The sequence below is a fragment of the Asterias rubens genome, chromosome 2 (genome assembly GCF_902459465.1).
Source record: "Asterias rubens chromosome 2, eAstRub1.3, whole genome shotgun sequence".
Taxonomy (NCBI): Eukaryota; Metazoa; Echinodermata; class Asteroidea; order Forcipulatida; family Asteriidae; genus Asterias; species Asterias rubens.
The window spans coordinates 20512705-20534063 of NC_047063.1; the positions used below are offsets into that span (position 1 = coordinate 20512705).

Below are 21359 nucleotides of genomic sequence, written 5' to 3' on the forward strand. Positions count from 1 at the left end.
GAGCATCCCACCCCAAGCCTCACAGATATGGGCCCGGTTTCATAGAGCTGCTAAGCACACAAATTTGCTTAGCATGAAATTTTTGTCTTGATTAAAACAGGATTACCAACCAATATTTCCACATGACTTTCAGGATAAGCAAACAACAGCTGAACACCAGTAACAAGAAATGTGCAACAAATGGGAATTTGGTTGTTAATCCTGTTTTTATCAAGGAAGACATTTCATGATCTGCAAATTGTTGTGCTTAGCAGGTTTATGAAATTGTGCCTTTGGCTGTAACTGTATATAACAATACATGAAAGACCTAGAGTAGAAGGCTTGGGTCTCCCCTTGATGTAGCAGGCAAAGCTCTCAAATCTTTTGGGTGTTACATTTCATTTGTTCTAATTGATGAAGTAGTTTATCTTATATAACGGAGGAGTTGGTACTCCACATCCACACAAATATAGGACATGGGTCTCCCCTTGGTCTACAGGATGAAGCCCTTTAAACCTCCTGGGCCAAATTTCTTAGAGCTGCTTAAGCACAAAAAGTAGCTAAGCACACAACTATAATTATGCTTACCAGAATAAAGTAACCAGCCAAACTACCATGTCACAAGTACAATTTGAAACTGGAATCTTGGTAAGCAACGTTTTCTGCTTTAGCAGCTTATGAAATTGGGCCCAGTTATATACTCACCCCTAGCATGCACGTCACACGTGGCACCTGTGCCACGCTCAACATTTTGGTGGTCAATAGGTTTGCATGTTAACGCTGCAGCGCCTAAAAATGGGCACTTCACTGAATAACATGCAGTGACATTGATCACCAATATGGCGCATCCAATATTATTCCGATGATGACGTCAGGTGAATTGGGTCAATAAGGGGAGCTGCAGATACTCAAGATCCACACAAATAGAAGACTTACTGTAGTTTATCAAGCATGTATCTCCCATGGGTCTAGCGGATGAACCTTCATGATGTTACATAACAAGGAATGAATAGACCAACAGCCGTGACCACACATCACTAGTTGTTTGGACATGACACTCCACAGGCTCTTCCTTTACTTCTGCAGTTGAAGCGAGTCGAACCACGATTGGACGGAAAGTGTGACGCTACCTTGAGAAGCACTGGCTGTCAATGATGAAGCACCCCCTTCATTCAAACGCCCTAAAGGGAAATTAATTGAAGGACTTAAGTGCATTTAATTTAGTTAATAAAATGGGATTCAAACTGCTTCTAGGAACCCGCAAGCTTGGTGGTCTAGAGGTAAGACATCTGCTCTAGCAATGCCTGGGGATTTTTTTTCAATATTACTCAGGAAAATACTGGGCAAGCACTACATTCCTGATCTAGAAAACAAAATAATGAGGTCCATACAAGGCAGGGTTTTGAAAGTTAACTTAACTTAACTTAAATGCATTTATAAAGCGCTTTAACACTGTTTCAAAGCGCTGTACAACACTCCTTTTCACATTACTCTGTTTTATTGGGGCAACCACTGGGAATAACGGCCAGCCCTATCACACTTAGATTGCTTTACCCCTTAGATTTGCTTACTGCCGAATTTTGTGCTTACGATCGCGATTCCCCGCTTACGTGCAAGCGCCGAATTTCTGCGCTAGCCTTGTAAGCGTAGAATGCCTAGAAACGTGAAGTACGCACGCGCAGAAGCCAAAATTCGCCGCTAACCCGTGAAATACGCTTGCCGTAAGCACAGAATTCCCTGCTTCCGTAAGCGTCGATTCTGTGCTTACGGTAAGCAGAGCCATGAAATTGGGCCCTGATCTACCCCCAGCAAATGTGCATACCCTAGGGATAAGCCACTCCTGCTCTCTGGAGTAGGGGTATTAGCGGTAAAACTCTTAGGTATACTTGAAATGTGCAGCAGGAGCCCTGAAGAAAAGGGGCCTAGGTGGAGACAGCGAAAAAGTGCTCAAGGGGAAACAGTGGAGTACATGTAAGTACGTACAAAATCAACAGGCTGCTGTCTCCATAAAGCTGCGTTACAAACAACGAGGGCAAAAGGATGTCCCCAATTGCAGGTGGGGTGGGAAAGGAGTCTCAAATATAACTATTTGAAAGAAAAAGGCAACCAATCTCCCCATAACACACCCACAGCGAGTACCTCTACATGTAACCCTTCTAACCTTACCCAGTTTTGTATTCTCTTGTACAATGTCCTTCTCTTCCACTTCCGATGTAAACTTGGAAGCCAATTCTTCAGCTGTGTGAATTCCTTGAGAGGCTTGAAGATGAAGATTTGTCTGTACTTCTAGGGGTGTCTGGATGGAAATATCTCCTGTGGGCGAAGGAAAAAGAAGGGCAGGGCGGGTCAATGGCCAAAATGACGAGGGATGATTTCAGTTCAAGGTTTTGTTTTCACACACAGTTCATAATGAGCGCTGCAAATGCAATTTAAGTCGCAGAAATATAATAGTGGCTTCTTATACAGCGTGCATACCAGTCACTCAGTGACGCTCAAGGTGCTTCAACACAGTATTTTCATGCAAGGTATGAGGGACTACGTTTGAATAATGAAACCTACTCCTTTTACATAGCACTATACGGTTTGTAAGCTGCCAATCCAGCCAGGATCACCGGGGGAACCCCGTCTCTGCACTAGGTTCTTTTACATGCTTTGCACAATGCACAGAACCAACGGCTTTACGCCCCATCCAAATGACAAAGCAATGGTTAAAAGTTTTGCTTTAGGACACAAGTGTCACGACTGTGACTCAAACCCAAACTCTGCTGATCAGAAACACCAGAGTTTCAGATATCAAATCATAAATCACAAGGGAAACTGACAGGTTGAACATTAATGATTTAGGGTTGAACAAAGAAAAATAAACTAGACCGGGATGTGAACCTAGAACTAACAACCTCCAGATTATTAGCTGGCCATCTAACATCTTAGCTATCTAGCCCTATGTTGGCAGTTACTCATTGCGTCAATTTATTTGTTGGGGTGCCAGTCAGAAACCATACAATCATGTAGCCAATAGCCAGGGATCACACCCAAGTTTACAATACATCTTTGGAAAGTAACTGTTAGCAGAAAAGCAGATTTTATGGTTGTTTTACATGAATTTTTCTCCTTTTCTACTTTTCTGCTACCAGAAAAGCAGATTGAACGTTTTGTGAAAATGCATTTTCTACGTTTCTACTTTTTTGTTACCAGAAAAGCAGGTTTTACCTTTTCTCCTTATGCTGGCGGACGAAAAGTGGTCATTTGCTTTTCTGCTACCAGAATAGTAGAAAAGCAGATTTAACGTTATGTGAAAATACCATTTTCTATTTCTTTGCTTTTCTGCCACCTGAAAAGCAGATTTTACTCTGGCGGACGAAAAGTGGCCATCGCCTTTTCTCCTTTCAGATACTGAAAATTTCATATTTTACCTAGGCAGTAGGTGGCCGAAATGTGGGCATTTGCTTTTTTCGTTCAAAGGACCGCCCGTGAATGTTTCAGTTTATTGAAAAAGTCCAAACGTGTCACCCGATTCATTTGAAATAAACCACTCGGGAAACTGTATGACTGACCGTGTTTTTTGTAGGGAAAGAATCCTTGAAGTCTATTTTGGATGGTAGCCATGAAACCTCCACTAGAGTATTTCCTTTGAGACACCGCGCCGCCTGCGCGGTCATCACTAAAGTAGGCCACCCATACTTCTTCCAGTATCGACTGACTGACGTGACTGGTTCCCCAACACAAAAACAAACACAGTTCGGCGCTCATGCATTGTGCGCATTTTATGGTTCACGTTCACGGGCCGTCCTTTGAAAGCGAAAAAGCAAATGGCCACTTTTCGGCCACCTACTGCCTAGGCAAAATATGATTTTCCAGTATCTGAAAGAAGAAAAGGAGATGGCCACTTTTCGGCCGCCCAAGTATAATCTGCTTTTCAGGTGGCGGAAAAGCAGAGAAATAGAAAATTGCATTCTCATAAAACATTAAATCTGCTTTTCTACTATTCTGGTAGCAGAAAAGCAAATGACCACTTTTCGTCCACCAGCATTAGGAGAAAAAGTAAAACATGCTTTTTCTAGAAACGTAGAAAATGCAATTTCACAAAACCTTCAATCTGCTTTTCAGGTAGCAGAAACGTAAAAAAGGAGAACATTTCTTACATAAAAAACATAAAATCTGCTTTTCTGTTATTCTGATACCTGAAAAGCAGATGGCCACTTTTCGTCCACCATAAAGGAACAGCCAGGAGATCACTTTAAGGGGATGCGACTTTTAGGTAAATTACAAATGAATTGGGAAATAACCAAAAAATAGTTACCAGAGCAGGAATTGAACAAAAGACCTCTGGATAAACATGCCAGCCCTCTATCTAATCTAGCGCTATGTTAGACAATGTGACCTTGTGCATTCTTTGAGTATTCTGGCAGGCAAGATACTACACTGGTCCGATGGGAAAGTTGACATTTTGGGTCATAATTTCCACATAAATCCATGAGTTATGAAAGTAAAAGCTGGACAAGTTTTGAGATGTGCCCCCTTTTATAATATCAAAAGTTGATAAAAAGTGGACAGTGCATTAAGATAGTTATATTTGCTTCCATTGAGTTGTGTACAAATTGTGCCTGCAGGGAGTCCAGGCTCTGTGGCTCTTTTGTAAACATGTGATGTCACAGGTCACATCATCTATTTATCACCAGAAATTTCAGTACCTTGTTTACACGTGATATTTACATCGGTGTGTTTGACGATATAAGCGCTGATATTTCCCTGATCAATGTCCGCTTTCAGAGATCCGTCCAGACTCACTGCAATTACAAAAATAATACATAGAACACTCACAGGCTTTAATAGATGTTAAATTTACATCGAGGAAAAAGCATACTAATTTTTGTTTTACCTATATACACCTATGTGTGTAAGCACTGTATACTCAGTACTTTCCCGAGTTCTGTGAAAATAAAAGAAATTAATATGCTTGATTGCCAGTGCAAACTTATCATCTATTAACTCGCGGCAGAACATACTGCTAAAACTTGGGATCCGAACTGCCTCTACATGTAGCTACCGGGCAATCCCGAGGGTCTAGTTGGTAAGACACTGCTCTAGAATTGCAAGGGTCTTGGGTTTGAATTCCACCCAAGTAATATGCCTATGATATTTTTCCACAGAGCTCTGGAAAGTACTGAGTATACAGTGCTAACACACATCGGTGTATAATAAGGTTACCAAAAAAACTACCATGTCACATGTACCTGTGCTAATGAAACCGTTAAGCAATGTATTTCTGCTCAAGCAAATTTATGAAACTTGGTGTGGGAGAATACGGATCACCATGCCGTACCCTGTTTACAATAACAATAAGTTATACTGATTTTTAAAACACCAAAACAGGATCAGACTATTTTGCCTTTCGACCTCACTTTAATTTTGATGGAAATTAAACAAGATGGCTGCTCACCAATTCCAACGTTTCCTTGACCACAAGAAACCTGGACGTCCCCATGTAGATTCCCGAGTCGGATGTCCCCTTTTCTTGATTTGAAGGCAGCCTGTCTGGCATAGACGTCTTTGACTACAACAACCCCAGAGTCAGCAGAAACAGAGATGTCCTGGCCCTGCAGTCTGTCAGTTGTAACAGTCTGTGTGGATTGCAAAATTAGTCGATGTGTTGTGATTCAATGTTAGACCAGGGTACAATTTGGCAAAATATAGAAAATCTCAATCACAGGGTTCTCAAACACTACTAGGTTATCAAACACTAGGTTCTCATCACTGGGTTCTGAAACACTGGGTTCTTAAGCACTACTAAGTTATCAAACACTAGGTTCTCATCACTGGGTTCTGAAACACTGGGTTCTTAAGCACTACTAGGTTATCAAACACTAGGTTCTCATCACTGGGTTCTGAAACACTGGGTTCTTAAGCACTACTAGGTTATCAAACACTTGGTTCTCATCACTGGGTTCTGAAACACTGGGTTCTTAAGCACTACTAGGTTATCAAACACTAGGTTCTCATCACTGGGTTCTGAAACACTGGGTTCTTAAGCACTACTAGGTTATCAAACACTTGGTTCTCATCACTGGGTTCTGAAACACTGGGTTCTTAAGCACTACTAGGTTATCAAACACTAGGTTCTCATCACTGGGTTCTGAAACACTAGGTTCTTAAGCACTACTAGGTTATCAAACACTAGGTTCTCATCACTGGGTTCTGAAACACTGGGTTCTTAAGCACTACTAGGTTATCAAACACTAGGTTCTTATTACTGGGTTCTGAAACACTAGGTTCTTAAGCACTACTAGGTTATCAAACATTAGGTTCTCATCACTGGGTTCTGAAACACTGGGTTCTTAAGCACTACCAGGTTATCAAACACTAGGTTCTCATCACTGGGTTCTGAAACACTGTGTTCTGAAACACTGTGTTCTGAAACACTGTGTTCTGAAACACTGTGTTCTGAAACACTGTGTTCTGAAACACTGTGTTCTGAAACACTGTGTTCTGAAACACTGTGTTCTGAAACACTGGGTTCTGAAACACTGTGTTCTGAAACACTTGGTTCTGAAACACAAGAATCTCAAACACTGTGTTCTGAAACACTGTGTTCTGAAACACTGTGTTCTGAAACACTGGGTTCTGAAACACTGGGTTCTGAAACACTGTGTTCTGAAACACTGTGTTCTGAAACACTGGGTTCTCCAACACAAGAATCTCAAACACTGGGTTCTAAAACACAGGGTTCTGAAACACTGGGTTCTCCAACACAAGAATCTCAAACACTGGGTTCTAAAACACAGGGTTCTAAACATCGGGATCTCAAACACTGGGTTCTAAAACACAGGGTTCCTAGACACTTTTCTTACTCACAGAGTGGGTTTAAGAATAGCTCTAGTCCAGAACTGAGTTTACCAGAAACAACTAAAGAAAAATTACAGTTGGATTCTGATTGGTTGTGATTTTCATTAAAACTTACTCCTTGGTTTCCTGTTGCTATGGTGATGTTACCCTGTAATACTTTCACACAGTTGATGTCGCCGGATGCACTCTTCAAGGTCACTTTATCCGACTGGGGAAAAACAATCACTATTTTACTAATTCTACTTTTCAGATAAAGAACACGCTGATTTTTTTAACCAAGAAACTGGGTAACAATTAAAAACAGTTCCAAAGTGAGTCAGCGTGTGAGTAACAAAATGGCAGAAGTCCGAATAATAATAATAATAATAATAATAATAATAATAATAATAATAATAATAATAACAACAGTAACAGTAACAGTAACAGTAACAGTAACAGTAACAGTAACAGTAACAGTAACAGTAACAGTAACAGTAACAGTAACAGTAACAGTAACAGTAACAGTAACAGTAACAGTAATAGTAATAGTAATAGTAATAGTAATAGTAATAATAATAATAATAATAATAACCCGTTTTTATATAGCGCTTTTCACACCCGGAGGGCGTCCCAAAGCGCTTCACTAGATATACTAGATTTACCACACCTTTAGTTTGTTGGTGACAATGTTTCCTGTTTCAGTTTGCAGCTTGCATATTTGATTTTCAAGTTGATTAACAGCTATAGCTCCGCCCCCTGATGATTCAGCATCAACATCTGCAAGAAAAAATTTCACAAAGCATTAAATTTAAAGTCACCTGGAAGTGGTATTTTGTCAAAATAAAGCTTTTGTCACTAGAATATGTGTTTTGATGAGTGGAATATAAATAAAGAGTTAACTAAGGTTCTAAAAAATTAATTTCCAATTTAATTACAAATTTAAAAGTAGGCCCAACCCGAGAGAGCCCTGTTCGTGACGTCAATCGAGGCATGATATTATGTAGTCTGGCCCGTACACTAGGTACCTGATCGGTATGATGCCTACGTATAGAACTACGGTCACGGAGCAGACTGCACACAAAGTACATGTATGGCTGCTGTGCGGACGGTCCACTCCGATTGCCCACCATGGTGAATCACATGCAGTGCCAACACAAGATAGTGACGCTTGGCGCAAGCTAAAAACATGCCCTCAAAATTGAAACAATACCCAATTTTTTTCATGATAGGCAAATGCTCCTTTAGGTTCGTCACATTTTTAACGTACCTTCTTTGACTTCCCACTAGCTTGAAAAATTGTTGGGATGGCGTCATGTTTTAGAAAAGAACTATTCTCTTCATGTCAAAATGCGTGGTGTATTTCGGACTCTCGAAGCACGACGCTCGAAGTGTTTGCTGTACAGCCCTGGTTAGGGGTCGCACAGACTTTGGACCGAACCACTTTGCAAACATTACACTGAGTTCATAAGTCATCTAGGCACTCTTGGAAACCACGGCTTCGGCTCCGTCACTTACATTGTATTTTCAAAATGTGTGCTTTGGTATGGGGTTTCAATCATCAAGCAGGTAGAATGAGCCCAAGGCAGAGACGAAGTGCCACGCTGAAGCCATGATTTGGGCCAACACTGATAAGATGGACATTATTTTTAGAAAAATTTACATCCAAATTAAGAATAACTGGCCCAACTGCAAAAATGTACACACTTGAGCCCTTCCAAAACATGAGTCCACTGCCCAAAAGTGTGGACTGAACCAACTTGGACTGACTGTTGTTTTGCAATCGATGATGGTCTGTTTTACAGGATCACATTGATAACTCTGAGGTTTTTGTCGCTATCTATCATATATGTACTCCTAGAACTATGACTATGAGGTTCGTTCCGCTATCGTCTCCAAGATAGCGGAACGAACCTCATAGTTCTAGAAGTACATGATAGCCAAACAAATCTCATGAGTCCGTTCTAAATGAGTACTAGTGTACAACAATTTATGTAGTAGAAAAGTTCAGTAGACACTATCTAGTCTACTCTTCTTAGGAGTACACACCGATCACTCCTACCCCTACCTAGAACTACAGGTATTCAGGTTCGTTCCGCTATCGCCTCTGTAGCGGAACGAATCTCAGTTCTACTACTAGAAGTACACATCAATGAGTCTCCTACAACTTGCCGACACTCAGACCCTCACCATAGGACATTGGGACTTCAATAAGCCACAGTAGCTCCGCATCCTCCAAAGATGCCATCTCTTTCTCAACCACATCTCCTGACACATCAATCGTAGCGTCCTGGTGTAGAACATCGCCTCTTACAAACCGCTGCCACAAGCCGACCTCGTCTCCTTGAAGAAAGTCCTTCAACCCGCTCTTCGTTTCAGCTGCTCGGCTTTTCAGCATGAGGTGGATGAATGCTCTATCCGCAGCAGGGTATTCATGTGGATTGATGGGTGTGACTCGAACTGACAAGGAGGTCCGAATGATGAGGTTGCCAAACAATTCAACGGAAAAGGCCCATGAGCGTAATTTTATAATGTTTAGATTGTTTCGTGGTTGGACAGAGTTTGTGTCTGGTTTCTGACTGAGAATCTGAGAAGTGCTTGAAGATGAACTCTGCCATCTTCTAAGACTTTGTAGTGGTGGTAAACTTGCTTCTCTTTTGGAACTGCTCTTCAACAAGGTAATAACACTGCTGGTTGATGTTGCATAACAACCACGACGAAGATTATTATTAAAAACATTCACAAAAGTCTTTTGGTAATTTCGGTGTAAAAAGTCTCGCAAGAACACATTTTCGCAGCTTTTCCTGATGACATGTGGTCTGCAACACAGCTGGACAAAATGTGACATTATGAAATCCTCTTAGAGTCTGAAAAGGTTAAACCATTCGAAAAATACCGCGGACAGCCAAAGGGTTCTACTTATGTCAGCCAGCAGACAGCAAACTAGTTGCAATACCGCCCTCTAGTGTTGACATAATATGGTGTCTGGGAATCACATGATTACCAGGAACTCGATACCACGATCTTTTATGGAACAAAATTTGGTATCGATCATTGCTACATATTGTCTGTTTACTACACTAAACAGTCACAAACGTTGACAAACGATTAATAGTTTGGTATTGATTGATATGTATATTCGATACTTGTGACAGACCTTTAGATATGGGGGAGTGAACCGAACACAGGTAATCATCTTATCTATCCGCACGCACAATCATACAATGATGTGATGATTTCACCGTTATTTTCAGCAATCAGCAAATTAAACTGTAGAAAGGTAAGAACAGAGGTAGGATGTTGGGCTGGCAATGGGGTATACATGTAGAAGGTAACCTTTCAATCATTTTGATGTGTAGAGGTCAGTCACTGAATGAACACACAACTCATTTCACATGATTTCAATTTCAATTGAAAACTGCAAACTGCAATATTATTGTTTTATTTTTAGGCCTAATAAAATGGCAGAATGAAGGATATAATTCTAATCTATCTATCTATCCAGTATCAGTATTATCTGTCCATTTGTTTTTGTACATGTTCTGATCTGCTGAATTTAGAACTCATAATATAGTCATAACAGTCAAACTCAAACTTCATTCAAAGCTCAAAGCAACAATCAACGATAATCCAACCAATTGGGAGGAAAAGTTTCCGCAACCTGCCTGCTACCACTTTTTCACTTTTGATTGAAAATGAAATAGGTCTACATTATATTACATTTGTAATTTGCTAATTTCTATTTTTTATTACAACTGATTATTCCATTTTTTAATAGTAAAAATGAGTGAAGTACCGTGTAGTAGTGGCAGGTAGGTTGCGGAAAGTTTTCAACAATTGCTATAGATTATTTACTTTTTTAAAGAGAAACATTCATTCAAGGCAAACATACATTCCACCATGCACACCCTCCTCTAGCTAGCTCTACGACCTTCAGGAGCATTGCAGATTACGGTTATCGTCATATATAAACAAGTATTACTATTATAGCGAGTAGCGTCGTAATTGTAAAGACCCAGAAGTTATTCCAAAATGACTTATTATTTCAACACTAATGGCAGTCGGTATTGCATTTTTACTGCAGTAGGTGTTGGAAGGGAATTGAGCCATTCTTCAAGAGCAGAGAAAGAGCCACAATTTATTGTTTTCCCAACAGATGGTTTGTTGTAGTGTCCTGTTTGGGAACAAATCTTCGGAGTAACTGTAAATCGGTCCGTTCAGCCCTGACAATCCACATAAATGTCCCACTGTGTTTTGTTGATTTAAAAGGTTTTATTTCCCCTTTCTTACATGTAGGAATTAGTTAAGAAGATAAACATCACTTGGAATTGAGGAGCAGTTTGAAGTTTCCGTTATTAAGCTGCCCCCTCGGACACCATGCCGGGTCAAGTCTACAACATCCCGGTCATCCAGCCGGACCTCCGACGAGAGGAGACAATCCAACAAATAGCCGACGCCCTGGACTACATGGAAAAAGTTGCCAATGATGTCTTTGACCGCATCACTGCCCGAGTCACGGACAACCACACCCGTCTTGAAGGGATCAACAAGAGACTGGACGTCGCCCAGGCCAAAGTCGACAAAATCAAAGACACACGGAAAGCCATCAAGGTGTTCTCGAGTGCCAAGTACCCTGCACCGGACAGTCACCTGACCTACAAGTCGGTGTTTGAAGGGACGAAAGATTTGAACCAGATTAAGCGACCTGTAAGGAAACTGATCAGTAAACATCAGAATTTAGACGGTCGAGCCTTGAGGGAGAAACTGCAGTTTTATAATGTTCAGTTGAACATCCGGAAGGATCGGGATTCAGAGAGCTCGTGGGAAGGTCTTGGTGGTTTACCCAAACATGTGGAATCAATCAATTCACTGCTGCTGTTCAATACTAGTGAGAATCCGTAAGTGGTGCTGTGATAAATAACCAACTTTGTATTCATTAATTTTAGGTCTCCAGGGGTTGATTTCACTAACTGTTAGGACTAGTCCTAACTTAGGACTAAGTCCTCTAGGAGATATTAAAAGCTTAAGGCTACATGTACATGTGTGTAGTCCTAAGTAAGGTCGAGTACCTCTTCCCAATTTGAGATAAGACTAGTCTTAATTCTTTGTGAAATCCACCCCGAGTAATGTATTCATTTTGTACTTCAGTAACAAATAAAATAAATTCAACCTCAACTCAATTGATGGCTTCAAATGTTTGTTAAGATTGATTATATTCCAGGCCTTTAAATATTTGTTCAATGCACCCAAAGCAAATTGCCAAGGTGCACTGTGCTTTTGCTGTGGTGCCCTTTGCAAAGTTCAATACAAATTTACATTAAAAGTGCGTTTTACCAGACATGCCAGAAGAAAATTGCTGTGCCCCTTCAAGAACGGAATTCAAGGCCTGCTATTCTTTTTTTTTTCCATCTCTATTTTTAGTAAGCTACAAGATGCTGCACTTGTGGTCAGAGTCAGTTTTAAGTTGAGGTTTTAAATGCCGCTCCCCCTCCCCCCCCCACCACCCCTGACAAAATCTTACAACTTAATCTTGCAAAAGTTAAACTACAACATTAAACATCTATCTACATTTCCACTGCACCCTACATTTATGTATGTGTACCTTCACAGTATTACACAACAAATTACTATAACCCCTTTCACACTACTCTAGTCCCTGGTGTTGCCCCCCCCCCTGGGAATAACGGCTCGGCTTTTCACACTAGGATCCCTTTTGCCCCCGGTCTGCCCTCTGTCTGCCCCGTCCAATGGGCATACCCGAGGGAATAGCCACCCCCCTACTCTGGAGTAGGGGTGTAAGCGGTAAAACCCTGGTGTGTTCTTGAAACATTCAACTAGTACCCCGTGGAATAGAGACACAGTGTGAAACTGCGCCGGGTTATAACCATGGGCTAAAAAAAGTCACAGGGGCTCCCCGGGGGCTCCCCGGGGCTGTGTTCCACTGGAAAGAGACGGTGTGAAAAGGGCCAATGTGATGGTTTTCAACTGCACAAATCTTTATTACCCAGCGGAAAAGCAAAGTTTTATAATTTAAATTATTATTATTTTTTTTTTCACTCCTATGTTTTTTTTTTCAGGTACAAGAAATATGTGATGATCGATCCGCTGGGAGCGGTGACCAAAACAAGGAAGGCAATCGAGGAGGAGCAGGAGGAAGGCATTGGAGCAGCCCCGATGTCCATCACACAGAGAGAGCAGATGGAGAGGCAGGGGTTAGAGAATTACTTCTATGTCCCTGACCTCGGGGATGTGCCGGAGATCGATGTACCGAACTACCTCCCAGATTTACCCGGTAAGAATGTAGTCAGGGTTAATGCGATTCCTGTTTTTCAATGATTGTTGAAGCTTTGAAACATTTGCAGGCTCGATTTGGGTGAGAGTGCCACAAGACCCAAGGGCTTGTGGCTCAAAAAGTTTACCGGACCAGAATTGATTTTTCAATAAGTGTTCTAAAGTTATAAAAACTATAAGGCTCGATTTGGGGGTGAAAACAAGACCGGTGTGCTTTTGTCTTGAAGCTTAAAATGTTTACCAGAATTTATTTCACAAGGCAAGAATCTTCATGAGAAAGTGCTTTCTACACAGTGTCACTTGTAAATTGTTTTTATTTGAACAATCACTTGGTATGGAGTTTAAAAGGGGTTAACCCTGTTTCAGCCCTAGGAGTAGGTGGCAACGGCCTCTGGACAAACAATTGTAGCCCACACCTTGAAGTGGCCTTCAGGACTTGTGTGTCTGGCGACTTGCATAAAAATACAAATAAATTCTTTTATTCAATTGAAACACAGAACACTGCTGAACATGTAAGGTCCCAAGTTTTGCGGTGGTCCGTTATTAAATCCGAGCCCTACATTGGTTTTCAAAAACTTGTGGGAGTTAACTGAAACAACTAATTTGTGCAAAGCATTGTTGAATTTAACTGTCTGTAGTCCATCACTTAATTTTATAAGTTTAAACGATTGTTTCCTCACATGAAAAACACAATTTGCTTGCTTGAACCCTTCTGGTTTTTGGAACCACCACTCACCATCGAAACTGCCTCTGATCTTAAAAAGAGATCACAATGATTGGTTTTTGAAAAGAAGTACTAAGGTCAAAGTTTTTTTTTTTAAACTGATCCATCATCAGTTGGGATTGACTTTTGTTCTGATATTCTTTGTTTTGTTCAGGAGTTGCTGATGACCTGAGCTACAGTGCAGACCTGGGGCCCTCAATCGCACCCTCGTTACCCGGGAGTAATGTTCCAGAGTTGCCAAGTGTCATCCCTGAAATTGGAGGCTTACCAAGTACCCCAGCAACCAATCTCCCGGCCCTTCCTGCTCCGGAAAGTAGTTTTGCCCCACCTCCGCCTGGCGGGGCAGTTGCTCCTCCGCCACCCCCACCCCCACCTCCGCCTCCCCCTCCAGGCCCGCCGGGGGAAGCAGGTGGGGCGCCACCCCCACCACCACCACCTCCTCCAACTTCTGCTCCTCAAGCAGCTCCTGCTGAGAAGGCAGCACCTGCCGACGGCCGCGCCAACCTGATGGAATCCATCCGTATGGCCGGTGGCAAGGGCCTTCTTAGGGACGTCAAGGAACGCAAGATGGAGAAGAAACAGAAGAAGCAGAGTCAGGCAGTTACAGGAATGAGTCTGATGGATGATCTTTCCTCTAAGCTGTCACTCCGACGTAAAGGCATCTCAGGCTCACGCCAGGCAGGAGGAGGAGGGGGAGGAGGTGGAGCGGATGATAGTAGAATGAACGGGAATTCAGGCTCTACAATGGACAAGCTCTCAGCTATGATTCCACCTCCACCAAAACCAAACAGGAGTCGATCAAACACGACAAACTCTTTTGAAGAGGATTGGGACTAAACATCAGGAAGGAATACTCCATTGATCATATCAGAGAAATTATTGTATAAAACATTACATTCCTGCCCAATCTATTTGTCTACCTAACAACTCTTGTTCCTTAAGGTTGGGAAGGAAGTACATACTGCTCTACCATTCAGGTTCCTAGTGAACGATACCCATGCTTAAACATCATTACACACTGTGACACTGTGAAGGGGGTAACCCTGTTTCAGCCCCAGAAATAGGTGTTAAGGCCCCTTGTGGCAGTTGATCTGGGTCGAAAGCCCAAAGCAGTTAAGTGTAGCACTCACCTTGAAGTGGCCGTCCTTGGCCTTGTGGTGTTAGGTGATATCTCATAAAAAAATATAAACCAATATTGAAGGCAGTGGAAACTATTGGTAATTACTCAAAATACATGTAATTTGTATCATAAAACCTTTCTTGATTACAAGTAATGGGGAGAGGTTGATAGTATAAAACTTTGTGAGAAACAGCTCCCTCTGAAGTGACAAGTTTTCAAAAATGAAGTAATTTTCCACGAAATTTGATTTCGATGGCCTCAGATTTAGAATTTGAGGTCTCGAAATCAAGCATCTGAAAGCACACAACCGTGTGTGACAACGTTTATTTTTTCTTTCATTATTATCTCGCCACTTCGAGGACCGATTGAGCTCAAATGTTCACAGGTTTGTTATTTTATGCATATGTTGAGATACACCAACTGTGAAGACAAGTCTTTGACAATTACCAATAGTGTCCAGTGTCTTAAACCATTTGTTTTAGTCTAACTGAACTATGTGTGCTTATCCCTTGTTAACCCTCCTACTGATGGTCCCATTTTTCAGCGTGTTGACCAACCGCTTCAAACCGTTCAACTGCATGGTTTGTGTAAAGTGAGAAACTTTGCGCAGAACCGCACTTAAGTTTCTGTATGCAGGTTTGTGTATAGATCCATTCACCACATGATGAGGTATCATACGCATGCTGCTCCTGCGGTATCACACATGCTCTCGTGGAACAAAGTTAAATGTACGCTATATTTTTCTGTAACCCACAAGCGCACATTTTATAGCAAATTTGTCTTCAAGCAATCGACCAATCAGAATCGAGGATTCAAGTTTGGTGGAAGATTAGATACCTTATCTTCCAGTACGCGCTAATCCACCAATCAGTGCTCGAACTGGAGTGTGGTATAAAAACCTAAGCTAAGTATAAAAACCTAATACTATTTCCAGTTTTGTTATTGCACACATTGTGTATAGTGAGTGTCAATGTGTTACGCTTGTATACGGACAGTGCAAAATTGCATTCTTGACTTTGTGCGCGTACATGCTGTTCATCGCGCAAAAAAAAGTTGTGAAATTTTAACTTTGCGTGTTGCACATAAGACTGGAAGATAAATTTGTTATAACACACGCGCTCGTGGGATACCAAAAAATATTGCGTGGCTGCGTCCCATATCCAACTCGGCCTTGTTGAATATGGGACACAGAAGCGCTATATTAGTCTGTATTCCACGAGCACTTATGTGATAACTTATAATATTGCAGGTTTGTACACACTGCACCTGTAGTTTTTTTTTTTTTCATTCAAACCCATAATAGACGATAATGAAGAGTCGAACAGTAAGAGAGTTTGACTGTATATTGCATAGATGCACTCATGTTGCGAGGGGGAGTAGCGATATTAAATATTCAGACAGTTGGAGGGTTTATTATATATACACCAAACAATGATCTTGAAATTGTTTTGCACACTAAAAGAACATAATGGTTTATTATCAATGCTATGTAATTCATTTGTGTTTTTTTCACAAAAATAAACAGCAAATTTCCCAAACAATTGTTGTTTTTATCATCCAAAAGAACTTATAATACAAACCATGCTCACAAAAAGTTTATGATGCTGGAGCAGGAAAACATGATTTCGTTTGAAAACATTGTTAACTTACACAGATTTTTGATTTTATCAATAACAAAACTCTCTAGAACAGACATGCGACAAACTATTTCAAAACTTGCTGATAGATTTTTATCGTACACGGCTGGTTCAGGTATTGAGAAATCTGTGTAATTACGTTTCAGCCAACACACTTCTCGCTTATTAAATGCGAAGTTGCATGTACTACATACTGCATGTAAATTCATTATATTTAATGTAAATTAACTTGAAAACAAATCTTCATTTTATGCTAAAACAATATCTGATCGGAATTTTGCTATGAAGACAATAAAGAAAGCATGTCTTATTTGTATACTGTAAACAAACAAAAGCTATTACTGTTCCTCGTTATTGTAGTGTTGTTGACTTCTTTATCTCATACAAATGGAACTTTCTTTGACTATATAAAGTTCATTATAAGAGAGGGAAGTAAGTTTCTTAAGGCGGGTTATTCCTCTGGTAACACTGTCAAACATGTCAAACAATGAAAGAAAAGTACACCCTTGTTGCATAAAAATAAGGTCCTTGTGCAGATTCAAATTTTTGGCTGGCCTCAAAAAGGGTAATTTCTATAACAATCATGTTTTAAATGGCCATTAATTTTTGGGAGTTATTACCAAAGATGTTTACATGTACCTCTCCCTTTAAAGGCTGCAGACACTTTTGGTAATTACTCAAAATAATTATCAGCATAAAACATTTCTTTGTGACGAGAAATGGGGAGAGGCTGGTAGTATAAAACATTGTGGGAAAGGCTCCCTCTGAAGTAATGTAGTTTTCGAGAAAGAAGTAATTTTCCACGAATTTGATTTCGAGACCTCAGATTAAGAATTTGAGGTCTCAAAATCAAGCATCTGAAGCACACAACTTTGTGTGACAAGGGTGTTTTTTCTTTCATTATTATCTCGCAACTTCGTTGACCAATTGAGCTCAAATACTCACAGGTTTGTTGTTCCATGCATATATATATGTTGATATACACCAAGTGAGAAGACTGGTCTTTGACAATTACCAATAGCGTCCAGTGTCTATAAAGGCACTGGACCCTATTGGTAATTACTAATAATAATTGTTAGCAGAAAAACTTACTTGATAGAGCTGATGATAGTATAAAACATTGTGAGAAACGGTTCCCACTGTAGTAACATATTTGTTTAGAAAGAAGTAATTTCTCACTAAAATATTTGAAATTAATTTTGAGACCTCTGAATTAGTTTTTGAGGTTCCCAAATCAAGCATCTGAAAGCACACAACTTGTTTTTTCTTACATTATTCTCTAGCAACTTCATGATGACCATTGGCCATTGACCAATTGAGCTCAAATTTTCACAGGTTTGTTATTTTACGCATAATATGTTGAGATGTACCAAGTGAGAAGACTGGTCCAGGGCTGTATGCTTCGTTTTTGAAAGGGCAAGGGCACCAAGGCATTTTTTTCTTGGTAAAGGGCACCCTATGATGAAATTGCAAATTTGTACTGGAGCATTTCAAGGGCACCAAGGCAATGACCAGGGGGCACGGAGGCAATCGCCTTCGTTGCCTCCGTGAAGTATCAGGCCTGCTGGTCTTTAAAAATATTACAACAGGTGTCCAGTGCACTGCCTTAAAAAAAGAATCAAATTCCATTTAGTTGTTTTTGTTTTTGTGTTCAGTATCGCCCCACCCCCATCCCACAACGAGAAAGAAAAAACAACAACAACAACAAACAGCAACAGCAGCAGCAGCAGGAGAAATAACATGGCGACAGCGGCGTACTGTACATCTGTACATAGTACAAACGTGGACACTGCATGCAGACGACGCTCGACCGAAAGTAAGCTTTCCATATCTGTGTTTTTATTGGTCCGAGGTGATGTTTGTCAGCTGCACCAAAATCACCTCGGACCAATCAAAACATGGACATGTATGTATGTAAAGCTACGTCACTGCACATTTATTTAACGTGATCATTGTATCCATTGAAATCACTGGTTCTGAAAAGCAATTAGTTCTTTTGAGCGCCCTACCAAAATGATGTCAAGAGTGTTTTTCTTGGTCAAAGCTGATCATAACGTGTAGTCTAAAGTTCAAGAGCTTCTTCGATTGCTCTTGCAACTGCGATTAGACGCCTATCGTTGCCGGTGAGACCTTCGATTTGCATCCCAAAGAGGGCCCAAGTCCCCTTGGCGAACCCTCCAGGAATCACAAGGGATGGGTTGTTGCAAATGTTACCAAAGTCATCATTTTCAGGGATGGTAAATTCCATACTGGGCTCGTAGGCGCTGATCATTGGAGGAGTTGCCTTATTGGCAGGCATGAGGATACAGTCCAGTTGATGATCATCAAAGTACTTCTTCATGTCCTCTCTGAGCTTGTCTCTGGCTGTCATCGCTGCCTGGTAAAGCTCAGGACTGACAGGGTCCTGAACCACAGACTGGAATATTTCTTTGACATCAGGCAATGCTATCTTGTTGATGACTTCTTCAACTGATACTTTGTGACCGTGGTGCTCCATGTACTCCTTAAGGCGAGGAATCAGCTCATAATTGACGGATGGAATGAAGTGTTTTTCAAACATCTCAGTCACTCCTGGAACTTCGCCTTCGTCTATGACTATAAAACCTTTGTCTTTGAGCTCTGCCAAGAATTTCTCTGCGTAATCCTGGACTGCAGAGTCTAAACCTTCCCAGAAGTGAGGTCTCGCCACTCCAATTCTAATCTCTGCTGGCAAGGGGACATCGAGAGGTTCCTCCCCTGTCATCACGTGATCTAGGATCGCGATATCATTGGCGCTCCTTGTTAGGGGGCCGACGGAGTCTCTAACATGCGACATCTTGACGCCGAAGTCAGCCGGCCAACGCCCACTTGTGGGACGCAGACCAAATATCCCATTAAAGGAAGCGGGAATTCGGATTGATCCTCCAGTGTCGGTGCCGAGGGCGGCGGGGACGATATCGGCGGCGACTGCCCCTCCACTTCCACCGCTACTCCCCCCGCACGTGTAGTCAAAGTTGTGAAAGTTGTGGCAGGATCCTGTGTACGTATTAATAGTTGACGCTCCAGCAGCCAGCTCGTGCATGTTGGTCCTACCAGCGTGGATTGCCCCTGCATCAAAAAGCCTCTTAGCAACCTCAGCTGTGTGCTTGGGTTTGAGACCAGCTAGACCCGGAGTACAAGCTCCAGTCGCCTCTCCTTCTACGTCGATGTTATCCTTTATGGCGATTAAGATTCCTTCAAGAGGTAGATTGATCTTGCTCCGATACCTGGCATCTGCCTCCTTGGCTTTTTGCAACATCCGCTCTGTATCCATGGAGATGAAGTAATTGAACATCTTCAGGTCCACAGCCCGCTGGATCATCCGCTTAGTATATGCTTCACAGGTCAGGGTACCGTTCTTGAAGCGGTCTAGAAGATCTCCAATTGTAAGACGATACATCTTGAAAGTTTGTCAGCAAAACCTGCAAAGAATAATTTGGTCAAGATGTTTGACACCATACAGACTCTTCACTGGCAAGGATAGTTTTGTGGTAAGAGTCCAGTAATTTTATAACTTCCCCAACGGCAATTGGTAAACTAAAAGCCGGAACTGCCTGATCTGCCTGATCTGCCGGAACTGCTAAAAAAATGAAATTTTTAGGATAATTTTATTGCATTTGAAGTCGGAACTCAGTTGGAATGGTCAAATACATCAGTTTTTGTTATAACTACTCACTAACCTGTGCAAAAGATTATTCCTGGAACTCAAAAAAGTTAAAATTTGACTGACTTTGTTGATCGCATGATGGACAAATCGGACAGCAGGTACCACTACCAGACTATGCAACAGACGCACGCAAAGTGGCACTGTATTCGTAATCGGGCGGTGCGTGGGTAATGGGGTGGTCGCACATTGCAGGTCGGAACTCACATTGCTTGCAGTACTACGCGGTCGCACATTGCAGGTCGGAACCATAATAGAGATCAGTGGTCGGAACTCACATTGCTTGCAGTACTACGCGGTCGCACATTGCAGGTCGGAACTCACATTGCTTGCAGTACTACGCGGTCGCACATTGCAGGTCGGAACTCACATTGCTTGCAGTACTACGCGGTCGCACATTGCAGGTCGGAACTCACATTGCTTGCTGTACTACGCGGTCACACATTGCAGGTCGGAACTCACATCGCTTGCTGTACTACGCGGTCGCACATTGCAGGTCGGAACTCACATTGCTTGCAGTTCTACGCGGTCGCACATTGCAGGTCGGAACTCACATTGCTTGCAGTAGCCTTAGCCCACCTTATTGAGCTATTAATGGCTCCACTTTTAACATCGGTCTTATCAATGTAATAGCTCAACAAGGTGTATGGGCTAGCCTAACCTATAAACATATCAATGCATCCACAGCCGTTTCTATAAACATTTGTATTATTTCTAAGCTTAAAATAAATTTGATTTTTTCCCCAGTATATCGAAGAATTTGGTTATGTACATCAACCCTTATTTTTACGATGCACTTTCTTGGGGTAATACTTTAATAGAATCCTGACAAGAGTTCGACTTATTTATTAAAAAAAAAAATGTAATGCTCGTGAACAGTTACTTATAATCCCCTTTTTATAATTGCCTTGTTTTAAAAGTTAATGAAATTTATTCTCTCAAGCTTTGCTCTCTCATGCATCAACTTTTAAAAAAACCTCGCCCAATTCCATCAGTTCTATGTTTAAAAAAAAATTAAAAAAATTGATCATCACTTCACAAGGCAGTGTCATGAATTTCATCAATCTTAAACTCGCACTACACTTTCAAAATAAGTGTGAAATATGC

At 41.3% G+C, this 21359-nt stretch overlaps 3 protein-coding genes across 3 annotated transcripts; 1 reads left to right on the plus strand and 2 right to left on the minus strand.

Moving 5' to 3' along the window:
- Positions 1-196: 196 nt before the first annotated feature.
- Positions 197-9732, minus strand: LOC117306950 (protein FAM185A-like). Its single transcript, XM_033791544.1, has 7 exons — positions 8989-9732; positions 7469-7578; positions 6938-7030; positions 5420-5600; positions 4671-4766; positions 2146-2292; positions 197-1160 (listed from the first exon to the last, which is right to left on the minus strand). The coding sequence occupies exons 1-7, from the start codon at positions 9644-9646 to the stop codon at positions 1054-1056; spliced, it is 1392 nt and encodes a 463-aa protein (XP_033647435.1). The 5' UTR covers positions 9647-9732; the 3' UTR covers positions 197-1053.
- An 88-nt stretch (positions 9733-9820) lies between these two features.
- LOC117302885 (WASH complex subunit 1-like) lies at positions 9821-15052 on the plus strand. Its single transcript, XM_033786854.1, has 4 exons — positions 9821-10078; positions 11095-11696; positions 12876-13090; positions 13968-15052. Exons 2-4 carry the CDS (start codon positions 11176-11178, stop codon positions 14648-14650), a joined length of 1419 nt encoding a protein of 472 aa, XP_033642745.1. The 5' UTR covers positions 9821-10078; positions 11095-11175; the 3' UTR covers positions 14651-15052.
- A 3473-nt stretch (positions 15053-18525) lies between these two features.
- Positions 18526-20385, minus strand: LOC117303246 (mandelamide hydrolase-like). Its single transcript, XM_033787399.1, has 2 exons — positions 20269-20385; positions 18526-20010 (listed from the first exon to the last, which is right to left on the minus strand). The coding sequence occupies exon 2, from the start codon at positions 19986-19988 to the stop codon at positions 18633-18635; it is 1356 nt and encodes a 451-aa protein (XP_033643290.1). The 5' UTR covers positions 19989-20010; positions 20269-20385; the 3' UTR covers positions 18526-18632.
- Between the last annotated feature and the right edge of the window lie 974 nt (positions 20386-21359).

Coding starts and splice junctions, on each gene's coding strand:
- LOC117306950 (XM_033791544.1), bottom strand. CDS start 9,646: ATGTCACATTTTGTCCAGCTGTGTTGCAGACCACATGTCATCAGGAAA. Junction 7,579..8,988: donor TGAAGTCCCAATGTCCTATG/GTGAGGGTCTGA, acceptor TTTTTCTTGCAG/ATGTTGATGCTGAATCATCA. Junction 1,161..2,145: donor ACAAGAGAATACAAAACTGG/GTAAGGTTAGAA, acceptor ATTTCCCTTTAG/GGCGTTTGAATGAAGGGGGT.
- LOC117302885 (XM_033786854.1), top strand. CDS start 11,176: ATGCCGGGTCAAGTCTACAACATCCCGGTCATCCAGCCGGACCTCCGA. Junction 11,697..12,875: donor TTCAATACTAGTGAGAATCC/GTAAGTGGTGCT, acceptor TTTTTTTTTCAG/GTACAAGAAATATGTGATGA. Junction 13,091..13,967: donor CTACCTCCCAGATTTACCCG/GTAAGAATGTAG, acceptor TGTTTTGTTCAG/GAGTTGCTGATGACCTGAGC.
- LOC117303246 (XM_033787399.1), bottom strand. CDS start 19,988: ATGTATCGTCTTACAATTGGAGATCTTCTAGACCGCTTCAAGAACGGT.